Source organism: Conger conger, chromosome 11 (assembly GCF_963514075.1).
Source record: "Conger conger chromosome 11, fConCon1.1, whole genome shotgun sequence".
Taxonomy (NCBI): Eukaryota; Metazoa; Chordata; class Actinopteri; order Anguilliformes; family Congridae; genus Conger; species Conger conger.
In genome coordinates this window covers 50816575-50834074 of record NC_083770.1, presented here as the reverse complement: position 1 = coordinate 50834074, position 17500 = coordinate 50816575, and the positions used below count along the sequence as shown (strand labels likewise).

At 45.6% G+C, this 17500-nt stretch overlaps 3 protein-coding genes across 3 annotated transcripts in view; 1 reads left to right on the top strand and 2 right to left on the bottom strand.

The window, feature by feature from the left end:
• Positions 1-3922, bottom strand: part of aacs (acetoacetyl-CoA synthetase) — a 49446-nt gene extending 45524 nt beyond the window's left edge. The window contains exons 1-3 of the mRNA XM_061261768.1: positions 3685-3922; positions 1360-1463; positions 628-748 (exon numbers count right to left, since the gene is read on the bottom strand). Of these exons, the coding sequence (XP_061117752.1) occupies positions 628-748; positions 1360-1463; positions 3685-3817 (358 nt within the window). The 5' untranslated portion in view covers positions 3818-3922. The remainder of the gene's footprint in view (positions 1-627; positions 749-1359; positions 1464-3684) is intronic.
• Positions 3923-11888: 7966 nt separating this feature from the next.
• Positions 11889-14963, bottom strand: bri3bp (bri3 binding protein). The gene is made up of 3 exons (XM_061261529.1): positions 14648-14963; positions 13823-13925; positions 11889-12308 (listed from the first exon to the last, which is right to left on the bottom strand). The coding sequence occupies exons 1-3, from the start codon at positions 14825-14827 to the stop codon at positions 11890-11892; spliced, it is 702 nt and encodes a 233-aa protein (XP_061117513.1). The 5' UTR covers positions 14828-14963; the 3' UTR covers position 11889.
• Positions 14964-16694: 1731 nt separating this feature from the next.
• ppil2 (peptidylprolyl isomerase (cyclophilin)-like 2) overlaps positions 16695-17500 on the top strand; it is a 25694-nt gene continuing 24888 nt past the window's right edge. The window contains exons 1-2 of the mRNA XM_061260291.1: positions 16695-16878; positions 17204-17253. Coding sequence (XP_061116275.1) covers positions 16847-16878; positions 17204-17253 — 82 coding nt within the window. The 5' untranslated portion in view covers positions 16695-16846. The remainder of the gene's footprint in view (positions 16879-17203; positions 17254-17500) is intronic.

The following is a 17500-nucleotide window of genomic DNA, read 5'->3' as shown; positions in this document are numbered from 1 at the left end:
GGACTTTGAGTTATGGCTGAGATGTAACAGTCACTGTGTTCTGGACAGATACAGGACCGCACTTCTGAAGCTCTTTATTGGCCAGTCAAAAAGCTCTTCTACAGCACAGCTGGGTATGGATGTGTGAGGGATGAATTTCACAGGATGTTTGTTCCTCAGCAGTCAGATGAAGTGGTGTACCAGCTATATGATACAGATGTTTAGCTGAAGAGCTGATTCAGCAGGCACAATAAGAATATTTACATGGCCGGAACAACACAGAATGTGCTGAATGACATATGAGTATCGGAGAGCTCGCTTTGTGTCAGAGAATGCACCAGGCCGCCTGAACGCATCACTTACCTGCCAGTTGAGAGAAAGGGGAAATGATAGAAATGAGTGACAGTGGAAGAACCCGAGTGTGTGACTTTTTGGGCCAGTTGCACAGACACAGAGAAGCGTTCCTCAGGGACGGACCAGAGTGGGACCTTTCTCAGTTTCCCTCTCCAATCCCTCGGTCTGCACCCCACCAGGGAGGGCGTTTCCCTTTCTCTTCCCCGGCACCCGATAGGCCGAGGCGAGGAGACGACCTGAAGGTTCCGCTAGGGGCGGGGCCTTTCGGCGACGGGCCAATCAGAGCGCACTCACCGGCCGCGTAGAGCGCCACTTTGTCCTGCTCTTTGTGCTTCAGGAGGTTCTCTGCGTAGTTGAGGCGGCAGCCCCGAAACCACTCGGGAACGTCAGAAATCCGCTTGGACACGTCCACCACCTGCAGGGGAACAGCGTCGCATCATCTCAGGGGTGTGAGAGAACGGAGAACGGGTGAGAATGAGGGAAAGAGGCACCAGCGCACGAGAGGAAGGACGGGGAAGGGCGGCCATTTTGACACTATGATGCCGTCCCATCTGCACAGCACAGGGGCGGACATCTGCCCTACTGCGTCGTATCGTACACAGAGTTTCACCAATAAATAATGCAGGAGGAGAACTGTGCACTGAAAAACCCCAAAAAATACATCTCAACAAGTATTTCAGTCTTATGTATATTGAGACTTAAAATCTTATTTATTTTACTTTTTTGCTAAACAAGACAACATTATTGCCAATGATGTGAAACAGTTTAGATTAATTTAAAGATTTGCCAAAGGGCTAAGAGCATTTAAGCAAACAGTAACTTAAAGAAAGCTAATATTCTCTACTTGAGAGAAGAAAACTGAAGATCTGAGGTCTTATTACAAGACTAAATGCACTTCTTAATACAGACATTTTGTGCAGTGTGAGGGGGTTGGGTGGGCCTGGTGAGACGGTTGTGAAGGGGTTATACAGAGGTTGCGAGTGGGTTGTGTGGGGGTTGTGTGCTGAGCATATGAGAGGAACTGACCTCCTCATAAATCTTGGAGCTGACCACTCCACAGTACCGCCAGACCTCGGCCCAGAACTCAGCGTAGCTCTCCACAGACCACTGGTACAGGTCGTTGTAGTTCGCTGCAGAGAGAAACACAACCACGCAGAGGCCCACAGTGAGAAACTGACCATTAACATACAAATCACACCACGGTACACTGGAGAAAAGCCACAGGAACCGCCTAACCAGAAATTGTAATAGATTATAGTTGCTAGAAACTCACATTAAAGTAAAAATTATAAACAAAAATGGGAACTTTTTTTAAAAATACATTTCAATTACATATGATCAAAAAAGAGATTTTCAAAGTAAAAAAAGCCTAGTTGCTACTACACAAATTGTACAGATTTCTCAACTCAAAATTATTCTATGTTACTCAACTTTTGCCAATATTTTTCACAGAAACTAAATGTGCCGTACCATACTGCTGTCCTGGGGGTGCTCCTAAATTCACTCGACTGTCTTCATCTTACAGTCTAAAGTTCTCTTTCCCAGAGCGCTGAACACACACGTATCCTTCCATCTTCTGCTGGTTGAGCGCATTGATCCGCGCACCTTCTGAAGGTAGAGCTACTACCTTCTTCACTGCGCTCCACCAGCAGAAGATGGATGCATGTGTGTTCAGTGGTTATAGCTCCAGCCGTGGAACTTCTCAAAAAACATCTCTCGCCTTAATTTCTTCCCGTACATGTATTTCAAATACACATGATACGTGTAAACAAGACAGCTTTGGAGTTGCTGTAAAGTGTATTTCTTCACTGAAGGAGGTAGGCTACTGACTCCTACAGACTTCAAGTCTTTATGCTAAGCTAAGCTAACAGGTTATGCTAACATGGAAACTGAGCTAGTGAATGCACAAAAATGAAAATGAAATCGATCATCTCGTCTTGTCTGGTCAGAAAAAAGGTATATTTCCCAAAATGTTGGTGTTTTCCTTTAAAAGCGCTACACAAACAAAAATTGATTGATATAATATCTCTATAACAGCTAAATAGTACTAATGTTTTGGTTATATCACCCTGCAAACAGCAGTGCAAACTGAAAATTGAGATGGTAAATGGTTGGCATTTCTATAGCTCCTTTATCCAAAGCACTTCGACACACCCAGGGGTAGCAAATTCGGGATCAAACTGGCAGCCCTCCGACTGCCAGATGAGCCAAAGTCCACTGTACCTCCTGAGTGTCGCCCCATGATCTTTCTCTACATTTTTTTAACATGCTCTTTGGCCTAAAATAGCATTGTGTGAGTCCTCCAGCAGGACACTTTGAAAGATGCAACTGGCCGTTACCACTCAGTAACCACTAGTGAGAGACAATATCTCTCATCTTACACAGCTGCAGTCGGTATACAGCGAGTGGGCGAGTCTGCAGTATGTGTACGTATTTATCTGGGACACAGTGAAGTGCCAAACTCAATTCAATTCAATTCAATTAATTCAAATGGATTTGCATAGCACTTTTTACAGAAGACTGCCATAAAGACGCTTTACAGAGTGACAAACTCTCTGCGCCGTACAGGGATGGCGCTTGGACCAGGCCCATTGAAAGCCGCTTGCTTCTAAACTCAGTTTTATTTGTATAGCGCTTTTACACTGGCGTCTGGGAGGAAACAGAAATGGCCATTAGGTAAAACCCAGGGCTGGACCCCCAAAAAGCGAACAAGTAATACAAAAAACAGAGAGCATCTCATAACGCTGAGCCGTGTACACCCAGCCCAAACCCAGTGTTACGAACGGTAATGTTCTCTGCATCCCACGGTTAACGTTAACGTCACTTGCTAAGACCCAAATCACAGAGATAGAGCTATCCAGCTCAGCTAGCGCGCTGTTTGGGAGCGTTTAGACGACACGGGCAGGAAAGTCATCTCTTTCGCGTTCTCGGTGTCTGGCTCCCTGGCTGTAATGGGCGCACATTCACCAACGGAGTACACATTCAATCTGCATAAAGGCATCATTCTTCTGACTAAACGGGCATGACTGCTTAGCTCTACACGCAGCACACGTAGCCAGACGCGTAACGTCAGCGACCAGCCAATGCTCGTATCCCCATTCACCGATATGCTGAGCGGTTCGGCGACAAAAGCAAATGTGCGTGCGCTTCTCACTCCAGCCGTAGATATTTACAGTACAATTACAACAACTAGTTGCGCAGCTAGAAAGCGACGCAGGTACTCATCGATAAATTCTAAATGACACGCTGTTGGGCTAGCTAGCTGACACCCAGCTAATACTGGTTTATCTAGCGCAGTGGGACACCTACATGTGGCCACGACAGTGCCACCCGTCGGGACTGGCTACTCACCCAAATTAAGTCCGAAGTCTCGGTTGACCTGCGTCCTGAATCTGTCCATCTGCGTATTCTTCTTGGAGTCCGGGTACCACAGCACCTTCGACTCCATGATTTCCTCACGCATGGTTTCGGTGTCTTTAGACATTGCGGATCCTTCGTACAGAACACGGATGTTCTCGTATTTACCTGCTTGAGTCCACAGAAGCTGACAAGTACATCCACTTCACGGACAGGCTGCGACTTCCTACAGCCGCGAATAAACTGCCCTGTGCCCGCCCAGCGCTGCCGGGCCCCGCCCCCGGGCCTGCGCCGCCCCGCGCAACACGTATCCCTCCTCTCAACAATATAGAGCGGCTGCTCCTCGCGCTGTCAGATCACGGGTCTGTTTTACGTTAAAACATCATGCAATCAAGCAAGATTAAATGTTCATGGATGGTAATGTGGCATACCTATGTATTATAAAGAGTTGACTGCTAAAACATGTAATGTCTCTGCTGTAAAATCCAGCTATGCCAGCTCGACCAGCTTGAAAATCAGTCTAGCTGGGTATGAGCTGGTCCGCCAGCGAGTGCTGGGAGCTTGTCTGAGCGGGTGGCTCAAAGCAGAGCTTGCGCTGGTCAAACTATGTCAAGTCGGGAGCTGGTCTGAACTGGCCAACCAGCTAAACCATGTGGAGCTGGGAGCTGGTCTGAACTGGCCAACCAGCTAAACCATGTGGAGCTGCGCCTGGATTCTCTTTTAATCCGTTTAAACAGGCACTTCAGGAATATTACAGTGTCCGAAGGGCCTGAAAATGTACCATCTTGAATTGAATTGACCATCTTTATGTTACAAAGAGAGCCTTTTTAACACATTGTGTGTTGTTCTCAGCTAGATATAGAGGCGTGTTTAAAAATGGCAGGTAATGTAGCTCACAGTTATCCAGCGCTGAATCTGTAAAGTGAAAAATATACCAGTGGTTCAACCTCTAAGAGGTCTTGCATCTCTTATCTGTTTTATGTCTTTTTTTGTGTAAAAGAGGTTCAGTTATACACTACCAATGCTACAGCACATATTATTATAAATCTCTCTGCAGCTGGGATTGAGGTGGGAGTTACTGTTGGGTTAATAGCAGACAGACAGACGGGGAACCCGTCCAACAGTCTAATGCAACATGCCCTTGGCCTTGTGCAGATTTGGGTAATATCAATTATCGTTTTTTCTTTTCTTTTTTCTTCCTTGATGCCCTGCCAACACTGGCCTGAATAAGCCTTTTCAATGAGTGCCTCTGTGTTCCTGCAATTCTATCACTGACTTTATAAGGTATGATGGTTAGGTTTCCTATAAGGTTCTCTACCTCATCTACGCTGTAATATTTAATCAAAGATGAACATTGCATTACATTACATTACACTCTGCTGCTCTCAGATGGAGTCGTAGAGTCACAGTATCTGAGTGCAATTAAGTCTTATTCCTCGTACTTTAGTGTCAGGAGCAGAAACCTTTCTGGGGGAGCAGGTATACAACCAAATTAGTACCAGTTATTCCTGTTGGGTTGTTATTTTTGAGTAATCACGTACAACTAATAGGACAATATAATCTATTTTCATGATAGGATTCCGTCTGCAGCATCCTAATATAAAACAGTGACCGCACATTTTCACGTTTAGAAAGTCAGTCAGTTACATGGACACTTTAAAAAAAAAAAAAAAAAAAATCAAAATAAATTCATTTAAATTTTGTCTCGCATTTGTCTCGTTGCAACAGTTGCAAACACGGTTAGGCTCAGGGTTTGTCATTATTAAACATAATTATTAAATTATTCATTTTCGACTGATAAGTGGAAAACCCGCCGTCGTCCCAGGCAGTAGCAGCAACTCAGGGAAAATGCAATAGACGTACAGAATTGCTGCATAAACCAATCAGCACCCTACGTGCTCAGCTCCGCTGAGTAAAACACCACACCGCCTCGTGCAGCCGATGCTTGCGGAATGATATCGTGTGGCGGCACGCCACCTCCAAGCCTCCGGTTTGATTGGTTGAAAACAGACTGGTTCCACATCAGCCGAGAACACAATGTATGAAAAAATGTAACGCTGAACAGACTGAAGGCAATGCTGGCCAATGATAGCACGGGAATTTGCTACTCCCCTGACATTCAGGAAGTTGTCCAATAGGAAGGACAACACGAAACAGCCTTTTTGGAGGTGTGCCCAATCAAAATCCGGCAGAGGCGTTTCTCTTCAGACTGTTTGACACTTGATAACGCCACTCAGTAAATAATACGAATCGCTTGTAATATGAACATTACGTAATCTTTAAATAGTCAGATTTCCCCAGTTTAATTACTTCTGTAAATACCTGCATCTACAATAACAGATGTTCGCTTGAGATATTGACTCCAAATGAAAGAGTTCTCCGTGTGAAAGCATGGCGTGCTCGTTCAGAATAGGCATTTATTTATTTATGTATTTGTTCATTTTTTATTGTGCAATCACTTGGAGATCCAGGAGCGAGGGGGAAGTGTTAGGCAGCCGATGTTGCAATGAGGGAGGCGACGCGTCGGTGAGCAGATATCAATTTTTTTTTTTTATCTCAACCAATATTCTGACTCACTGAAAACGAGTGTTGCATATACACGTCTTTTAAGTAGCACCACTGTATGGTACCTGCTGTCCGAACTGAGGCGGGCAAGATGAGCTTGTTCTATCAAGGCCCATGGTCCTGGAACGAGTTGCAGGCTAAACTAAAACTTGAGTATCTCATCTTGTGACCAGGTTTTAAAAGACGGATAATGGATGCGTTGTTTGTGACCTGTTTTAAATCCCCAATTACAACACTGTTTTAGTTTATACATCCTATCATGTTGGTTGTGTACTATGGTGGTCATTTTTGTTGTTTTCTTATGCTGTTTTATACTGCTTTACCCGGGTCTTGGTTAGCTCTCACTTGTAAAAGACGTTTAAATCTCAGTGTGACTTCCTGCATTTTTCCTGCTGCATTTTCACAATACATTTGGAAACTGGTTCATTTGCATTTCTCAGTGTTGCAACTCACCACATATGCAGCTGTTGTCAGAGAAGCACCTGAAGGGTTTGTTCACGTAGCTACTGTATTGCCAGACTGTCAAACTCTTGATTATGGATATTTTTATAGATGAATGCAATTGTTTTTAGATGTTTCTGTGTATTTGGCTTGCTTTATGTGTATATATATCTCATTTATGAACTTTATGGACTTATTTTTATTGCTTTTATCTTTCATGTCCTTGCCTCTATTGTATCTGTATTGGTGTTTACACAGGGCTCATCTGAAAATTAGACTTGTCTCAATGTGATCCCGCTGTATAAATAAAGTAAAATAAATACTGTGCATCATCAGGTTATAACCTGTGCAGGGCGGTTCTCTAGAACCACACGCTCACAGTAACACAGTGAACACAGCCAGTCAGAGTGATGATAAAGATGTAGGTTTATTTAAACTCTGGACCTATATTTAAAATCACGTCTTCAGAAGACTTTTCACCACAAAACTTATAGCACGAGCAGTCAGCACACCGTCCCCAGAATCACAAAGTACAGAAAAATATGTATCAAAAAAGGAAACCCATGTAATAAGCATGAACAGAAAGGAGCAGAAGAACGTCATATTTAACGGTTTCACAGGAGGCCCATACGCTCATGATTTGGCAACGACACAGTTCGGAATGTTCTGGAGAGAAGAGCAGAGTGAATGCACCGTGGTTACGCCGTAAAACCACACCCAGCGCCTTCATTCACACGCAACCAAATGCAGTGTGTCTGCAGTCTGACAAATGATTATGAATTTAAGATAAAACATTTAATTGAAACTTAGTTTCTTGGTTGATAAATAAAATGTGTACAACAGAAACGAAATGCTGTTGGCATTAGGTAACCACACTGGCGTATGAATGGACAGACCCTACAGCAGTGCTCAGACAGTATCACAGCCTCCAGTGCCTGCTCTTCCACTCAGCTCCGGTCTGGTGATGATGTCATTAAGGAGCAGGTCTGCGCTGCTTCAGCGTGGAGACAGACCACCACTCTGTCGGCTCAGAGACAGTCTCAATAAATCAGTGCTAAATAATATTACACTTCAAATTAAAGATCTACAATGCAAAAGAAAAAAATGCCCAAAAGATATTATCACATTCTCTTTCAATGAACCATTTCACCATCTGCTCAAATAGTAATGCGTTTAAAATGTGAAACAGTAAAGAGTTCTTTTAAAATAGGGGATTCCACACATATTTACAGTGAATAATAAAATAAGGACTGGAGAGTTTTACAGTTTTACGCAGTGAGGGGGGAGTTGCTGCTTGTGACAGTACGCGGGGGGAAACCCCGTTTCCATCGGCAACCAAACTGAACCACCTGGGGAGGGCAGGAAGGGGCGGAGCTGCAGTATGGAGCATCCAGGAAGAGCAGACGGGGGTACAGGGTAGAGGGGTACAGGTAGAGGGGTACGGGGTAGAGGGGTACGGGGTAGAGGGGTAAAGCAGAGGGGTACGGTAGAGGGGTACAGGTAGAGGGGTACGGAGCAGAGGGGTACGGGGGTAGAGGGGTACGGGGTAGAGGGGTACGGGGTAGAGGGGTACGGGGGTAGAGGGGTACGGGGTAGAGGGGTAAAGCAGAGGGGTAAAGCAGAGGGGTACAGTAGAGGGGTACGGTAGAGGGGTACAGTAGAGGGGTACGGTAGAGGGGTACGGTAGAGGGGTACGGGTAGAGGGGTACGGGTAGAGGGGTACGGGTAGAGGGGTAAAGCAGAGGGGTACAGTAGAGTCCCTCTCCCCAGAAGCACTCAGCTACCACACGCATCATTACAGTACAGAAATAATTCCAGTGGAGTTTTCATTTCCAGTGGACCCAGCTAACGCTGAGCAGTCGGACAGTAACACAGAGCACACGTGAGTGTGCTAACACTCAACCCCCAGCCCTGCAGCGCCAGAACAACAGCACATCTTCTGCAGTGCAGCTTACATTAGCATTACCGCTTTTAACCAAAGCAACTTACAGTTGATTAGACTAAGCAGGGGAAAATCCCCCTGGAGCAATGCAGGGTTAAGGGCCTTGCTCAAGGACCCAACAACTGTGCAGATCTTAATGTGGCTACACCGGGGCTTGAACCACCAACCTTCTGGGTCCCAGTCATGTACCTTAGCCACTAGGTTACAGGCTGCCCCAGATATTAATAAGAACCTGGTCATGATTAGAGATATTACCGTAATCTCCTTACAGTTTAATAAATATGGCTGATAAAAACCTAATTCTACTATCACATGTATCTAACAATTAAATTATGTATCATAATACTACATCTACGGCATATTCTTTAAGTTTTAAAAGTACAGTTAAATTCATCACAGGAGTTTGAAGGGCGTCAGAAGGGGATTCTGTAACACGTTTTAATGGACTCCATGCTTTCCTTCAATATGATAACAGCAAAGGAAAATCAGGAAACTTTAAATCACACTCAGGCATGCACATGATCCAAAATAAACCAGCTTTTAAGACAAAATAAGAAGTCCTGCAGAATACTGATGAAAGATCCCCTCCCCCAATCAGAGCAGTTTACTCATATTACCCCCTCCAATCAGAGGCCTTTACTCAACACCCCCTCCAATCACAGAGGTCTTTACTCAACACCCCCTCCAATCACAGAGGTCTTTACTCAACACCCCCTCCAATCACAGAAGGCGTTACTGATATCATTCAGTCCTTCAGTGTCATTCTAGTTTGAGAGTGATTTAAACAATATTACAGTGCCAACAAACTGAAGCAGAATATAGCGATTAACTCCGTAAACAACCGTAAACTTTGGTTTAAACTGTGATAAAATGCTGAATGAACGATTCTCTCAAACAGCCCTGTGGCTGACGGCTGAGACACTGCGGAACAAGAGCAGCAGAAGAATTTATCTCCTGTTGAGTAAAAACGTATCAGTGTTTTTCACCAGCACATCTCTTAAGGGCAAATGACTCATGTGATGTGATAATGAAGAGAGCTGTCCATCCAGCACACAAACGGCAAACCCAATCTTCCCCCGAGATGTCTGTGAGTCAGGACATCTGCCTGAACACTTCCTTAATGCACGCGTTTCACTAGAAATAACTACATCACTCAAAAAAAGAGCTCCATAACACAGCTGTAACCCGTCATGGCCACCAGGGGGCAGAGCTGCCAGATGAGACCCCACAGAGCCAGGCTTGCAGGGGCTACAGCACAGAGAGCTCCACTTCACATGGACTAACTCACTGATCAGGAGCTCCTCCCTGAGAGTAACATGCCTCCAACACTGAACCTACAACTGCCCACTTACCCAAATGTACACACACACACACACATACACACATACACACACACACACACACACACACACACACACACACACACACACACACACACACACATACATACACACTCATACGTACACACACACACGTACACATACATACATACACACACACACACACACACACACACACACACACACACACACACACATACACACACACACACATACACATACACACACACACACACACACACACACACACACACACACACACACACACACACACACACACATACATACACACTCATACGTACACACACACACGTACACATACATACATACACACACACACACACACACACACACACACACACACACACACACACACACACACACACATACATACACACTCATACGTACACACGTACACATACATACATACACACACACACACACACACACACACACACACACATACACACATACACACATACACACACACACATACACACACACACACACACACACACACACACATACACACATACACACATACACACACACACACACACACACACATACAAACATACACACTCACACACACGTTACGTTAGTCGGCACTACCAGCAGTTCCTGCTGCCAGATTACAGCACACGAGCCCTAGGGCTGAATCTCCATCTCTCTCATTTTACAGGGACAATAAAATGAATTAAGGAGAGAAATGCAAGGAGAGGGGTGCTATAATCAATCAAAATATGACACAGACTATTCCCTCGCACTAAACACAGACTATCCCCTCTCACCCTAAACAAAGACTATTCCCTCTCACTAAACACAGACTATTCCCTCTCACTAAGCAGACTATTCCCTCACAGTAAACGGACCATTCCCATTTCCCACACAGGAAAGCAGCCCCATTGTGCCAGCCGGTGGAGGCTGTATTTAAACCATGATACTCAGACAGAAATAGCTGCAGTAACTGGGCCAGAGACGCAGCCACCTTCAGCACTAGCCTCACAGCGGAACCCAGGTCTGACCAGCCGAACCACAGGGTCCACACAGACACGCTCGGGAATGATAACAGATAGATATGACGGCTGTGCGCATTCTTAAATCATAACTCAGAACTGATCTTAAATCAGAACTGACAGGGAGACTGTTCCAGTGTTTCTGCGAAAGAAGAGTAAGCCGTGACATGCAGTTCTACAGGAGTGCTAGCTGCTGATTGGACAGGGGCTGGACTGATGACGCTACACAGAAAGTGCTGGAATGATTCATTCTGAGCTGAGACCCGGGGGGGTCCAGCTCCTCCCTGTAGTGTGTGAAGACAGTCTGGCCAATCAGCAGCACTAATCACCCGGGAGAAAATAAAACCAGGGCTGGATTTGGATTGGAGGGGTCGAGTTGATGATTCCAGGAGGCTCTCTCCTGACACACCCTGTAGCCCCACCCCCCCCCCCCCCCCACACACACACATCGCCATGCCGACCGCATGGTACACCCCCCGGCCCAGGAACATGCATGTGCTGTGCTTGGCTACTCTACGATAATACTGTGGATCCCTAATGAAATTAAATGTCCTTCAGGGTCCTAAACTGTGTTTGGAGAGCTTAAGAACAATCCTATCCCACCCCACCCCACCCCAACCCAACCCAACCCAACCCAACCCCACCCAACCCCACCCACCCAACCCCACCACACCACACCACACCACACCCAACCCAACCCAACCCAACCCAACCCAACCCACCCACATACAGTACACCCCCATTTGCCACATCTACTCATAACCCCGCGGTTGCCAGGCTGTGCCCCCCCCACCCCGCGGTTGCCAGGCTGTGCCCCCCCACCCCGCGGTTGCCAGGCTGTGCCCCCCCACCCCGCGGTTGCCAGGCTGTGCCCCCCCACCCCGCGGTTGCCAGGCTAGGGGTCGGCGGTGCGCTCCAGGCTGTCGATGACGCGGCTGAGGCGGATGTTGAGCAGCCGGATCTGGCCGTCCAGGTGCTCGATCTTCTCCTCCAGAGAGGCGGCGCCGGCCCGGCGCCAGTAGGCCCCCACGGGCCCGGTCATGAAGTACAGCGCCATGATGAAGCAGAGGGGCAGCACCGCCCGCTCCGGGTCCCCCTCGAACCGCTGCAGCACGTACAGGCAGGACAGCGCCAGGAGCAGCACCCGCACCAGCCAGAAGAAGCGCCCGAACACCGCGTGCAGCACGAAGAACACCCCGCCCAGCAGCATGGACAGGAACCAGTACGCCAGCAGCACCGCCCCCACCAGCAGCAGCGCACGGGCCGGGGAGCTCGACACCGAGGCCGGGCTGAAGTAGTGACTCAGACTGGAGGCTGGGGAACAGGCCAGGGGTTAATACTGTACACACTTTACACACTTTACAACACACAGTATTTAACCAGCCAGGGGTTAATACTGTACACACTTTACAACACACAGTATTTAACCAGCCAGGGGTTAATACTGTACACACTTTACACACTTTACAACACACAGTATTTAACCAGCCAGGGGTTAATACTGTGTCTGCTTTACAACACATCATTTAATACATCAGTCACATTCGATGTTCAAGGAACCCACTCAGATTTCCTTCTTTAGAATATTTTGTTTTTGATAAAATTTGAAATGAGGTCAAATGTTAAGTTTCCCTCTAGATTAGAAAGCTGTATTAGACATGAAAATAAAATGAATGTAAATCTTAAGTAATAAACCATGTACCAACATTCTGCACAAATACACTGATTATACACAACATGGGGGTGAAGGGAACAAGGTTTCTGGGAGATGAAGTTTCTGGAATTTTGCTATTCTGATTCTGCATGCTGAGGGTGTTTTCCTTGGAGGCTTTTTTCAACTTAAACAAACTGTATAATAAAAATAAGAATTTATGCTAAATAAAAGTTAGCCACACTCATTTTCTGTCAAATACGTAACTACTTAATTAGTGTTAATGTTTCTCTTTTGTCCACTTTTCCAGAATAACAGGATAACCTTGACCCAGATTCAGGAACCAGACTTCCTGTTCCAGGGTTAATTCTGCCCAGGAGCTCAGTGGCTCTGTTCTGTGAGGAGCTCAGTGGCTCTGTTCTGTGAGGAGCTCAGTGGCTCTGTCCTGTGAGGAGCTCAGTGGCTCTGTCCTGTGAGGAGCTCAGTGGCTCTGTCCTGTGAGGAGCTCAGTGGCTCTGTCCTGTGAGGAGCTCAGTGGCTCTGTCCTGTGAGGAGCTCAGTGGCTCTGTCCTGTGAGGAGCTCAGTGGCTCTGTCCTGTGAGGAGCTCAGTGGCTCTGTTCTGTGAGGACCTCAGTGGCTCTGTCCTGTGAGGACCTCAGTGGCTCTGTCCTGTGAGGAGCTCAGTGGCTCTGTCCTGTGAGGAGCTCAGTGGCTCTGTCCTGTGAGGAGCTCAGTGGCTCTGTTCTGTAAGGAGCTCAGTGGCTCTGTCCTGTGAGGAGCTCAGTGGCTCAGTGGGCCTGGCCTAGCAGCACATGTATGCACTGTAGGTCAGGTTGGGTTTAGCTAGTGTCACGCTGCCTGCCGCTGCCTACGTTCACAATACAGGACATGGATGTAATGTAATGTAATGTAATGGATGTCCAAGACCCCGGACACTGGCCCGCTTCGTTCTCCCTCTAGACCACAGCCCGATGAAAAGTCTACAGAGGGGGAATCTAATCTTTATGAAGCACGATGATCACGTCAAAATAGCAGACAACAGCTTGGCAAATTACAGACAAACTTTCTCAGTGTTTTGGGAAAAAGAACGAGCTGAAAGCTTTTTAATACCTTAAAATGACAGTCGCTCACCTAATGAAAGGAATTGTGAAAAATAAAATTGTTAAAAGGACTTACAGTCAATCCCCAAAACATCCAGCAGGTCTGTCCAAATCTTCCACACGGTGTCGAGGAACGAGTCCACGCCATGCACAAAACGCTCGGTGGTCTTGGAGAAGAACTGGAAACAGAGTGGGCATCAGGCTGTCGTCACGGCTGGTGACGGGGGCAAGTCATTCCCCACACAATACAGCCGAATGGACTGTCACGGTATAGGGAAGCCTGGGAACACGTTAGTGGTAGGATGCGTTTTCCTCCAAAACGTCCAAGGTCATGTCACCGCTTAACGCCAATTTACAAACAGCGATTTGCCTAAAAGCCATCGTTTCATATACAGATTGACCTGTACAAGACAGGTGTACTACCGATATTTATTCGTCCACTCTTGAATAGGAAACAGGAACACAGAACGGTGCGCAAAATCTACTCCTGCACGTACGGTTACTGCCATCCAGTATATTCCCAAATGAAAAGCACTCACAGCAGTTTCGTGCATGAAATAACGTTAGTTTAATACGCTTTTAGGCATTTAATGGTGTAGCAAGCTAGCCAATATGCTACATGGCTAGCGAGATAAGGAACGGTCAACATATATCTAGGAGGTTGCAAAAAGCAGAGGGAAGTGGAGATAAAATAAAGCAGATGCTGGGAGCTAGTTTATGACAACAATATTCATCATCTATAAGTGACATTTTACGTGCCTGTCATACATTTCAATAGCTATATGGGAAATTAATTTTCAAAATGGCAACCCTGGTCTAGCTCGAGAGGGATCTCGGGATCCCCCCGTCTCCTTTCCCGTCGCTTCGACGTCGTGTTACCTGAAGACTGAGCCATACTGACCTTATATAATCCTCTGATATTGTCCTCTCCAAAGATATTGCTCAACATTTGGTAGAAACCGTTCGCAGCCCTTCTGAAACTATTCTGGTTACTAGAATCTTTCCGGCTCCTTGCAGAATCGGCACAAAGCAAATGCACAGAAAGCACTAAGAGCACAACAAGCAATTTAACGCCCTTCATGATTTATAGTGTCAACAGTATGCCCGTACTCTAAAATCCAATTCTAATTTTACCAATGCAGGTATGAAAATAACCCGCTCGTTACAAAATATCTACAGTGACCCCGGAAGAACCTGCTGAATGGTACCGCGTTTTGCTCGCTTCCGTCTTGGTGAACAGATGCCACCTGGCGGCGAGAGTGCAAAATTTCAGTGTGTGCGACGCCATCCCTGCATGGGGTCCAGACCGGGGGACCAATCTTATCACAGAACATAAAACACAAGCACATGAAATGGCTGCAGTGCTGTTTCAGTGTATATGACTGCGGGCGAGAAAAGAAAACTATATTGTCATATGTTTTAAAAAGTAGTCCAACCTTTGTGCCAGTGATAGTCCTACCCCCACCCCACCCTGTCTGGATGTTAAGCTTACATGGTTGTAAAAACAACCTCTGCATAATTTCACATGTAAAAAAAGTAATATGACAGGTACATTTGAAACAATCCCGTTGTTGCTTTTCTCAGTGACAATAGCTGCCAATGCTGCCCCCAGGTGGTGCAACCAATGTCCAACAGAATATACACTCACTGAGCAATTTGGGCATTACCATGCTGGAAGTGGCCATTAGAAGATGGGCACATTGTGGCCATGAAGGGATGCACAAGGTCACCAACAAAACTCACATAGGCTGTGGCCTTCAAGCGATGATTGATTGGTATTACCAGGCCTAAAGTGTGCTAAGAAAAACATTCCCCAGATTATTACACCACCGCCACCAGCTTGGACTGCTGACAAAAGGCAGGTTGGGTCCATGGGTTCATGCTGTTGGCACCACATATTGACCCTACCATCAGGTAGACAAGGCTATGTTTTTCCAGCCTTCAACTGTCCAGTTTTGGTGAGCCTCAGTTTTCTGTTCTCGGCTGAGAGGAGTGGAACCCGACGTGGTCTTCTGCTGTTGGAGCCCCTCCACCTCAAGGTTCAACATGTTGTGCATCCTGAGATGCTTTTCTGCTCAGCACAATTGTGCAGAGTGATTATCTGAGTTACTGTAGCCTTTCTGTCAGCTCGAACCAGTCTGGCCTTTCTCCGTTGACCTCTCTCATCTACAAGGTGTTTCTGTTCACAGAACCACTGCTCACTGGATGTCTTTAGTTTTTTTGCACCATTCTGAGTAAACTTGAGACTGTTGTGTGTGCAGTTACAGAAATACTGTAACCAACAATCATGCCACAGTCGAATTTTGTACCCATTCTGATGGTTCATGTGAACATTAACTGAAGCTCCTGACCCATATCTGCATGATTTTTTGCATTGCACTGCTGTCACATGATTAGCTGATTAAATAATAGCAAGAATAATGAAGTATACATGTGTTCCTAATAAAGTGCTCAGTGAGTGTAACAAGCCCCCATCTCTTCAGACTGACTGCATCTTGGTTCCCCTCCATCCCCAACAACTGCACCGTTATGTTTTAGCAATGCTGCATCTCCACTCACTTTACATTACATGTATTAAGCAGACTCACTGGTTCTGGGATGTTGTTACCCAGATTTGACACTAGCACACTTGTTAAGTATATGAATGTGCTATTGATTCTAATTTGTGTGTAAACATGTGAAGCACAATTAGTACCCTATCAGCGGATATTTACACATTATTACACATTATTGAGAAATATGCAAGCAAACAGCGCATTATCTGGTAGCAACACTTTCTGAAATCAGCAGTATATAAATTATCCCAGCATTGTATCGCTCAAGCCTGCCATTAGCGTCTGAGGGAACCTTTTTCATTCCTGAATTAATTTGTAGGTATAAAGTAACGCAATAAATTGTTGTTTTACACCGGAAGGTTTTAGTAGCTGTACCTGAAGCCCTAACGTAAAATTACGTCATTACGTAAGGGAATCGGAAGCTTGCGCTTGTCCACAGCTACACTTCTGTTGGTTAGCCAGTTAGCTGTTAGCTAGCTGTCTTAGTTTGGATTTTGCTTTAAGAACCGATCCGTTCTCCAGAGGAATCCCGATCTGTGATCAAAATGGGGAAGCGACAACACCAGAAAGATAAAATGTAAGTTTAATCTTTCAATGTTTATAAAAGGGGTTGAGCTAGTTACTAACTAGCTGTCTAGTAGCATGCTGCTGGTCCTAGCCATTCGGTTATAAGTTATTCTAAATTGGCAGCTGTATTTGACAGCTTTATGCTGTATTAAATAAAATATACATTTCAATGTAGCTCGGTACAATTACAGTACAATAATAACTGTGGCTTGCTGGCTAATTGTATTTTTGTTAACTTAGATAGCAATACTAGCAAGCTTGTTGAAGGCAGCTAGCAGGGCTAGTCAATCCACGCGTCTTGCTTATATTTATTATGTTTTTGGTTGTGCCTGTAGGTACATCACGTGTACTGAGTACACGCATTTCTACGGTGGGAAAAAAACAGGTAATCGTAGTTTTCACTATGCTTTCACTTTTATTCACATTGCAACATGCAGCTTAACACAAAGATGCATTTGAATATTATCATTGTGTTTTGGTTCATTAACTCTGGGATTCGTAATATTTTCAGGTTGCTTTTAGTCCATATTTATGTAATAACACTTCAGAATCAGTCTCATGTTGTTGCATGCTCAACAATTGGAGCAGTTAAAATTCATAAAATGATGCAAACCATGAAATGGTGTGACATT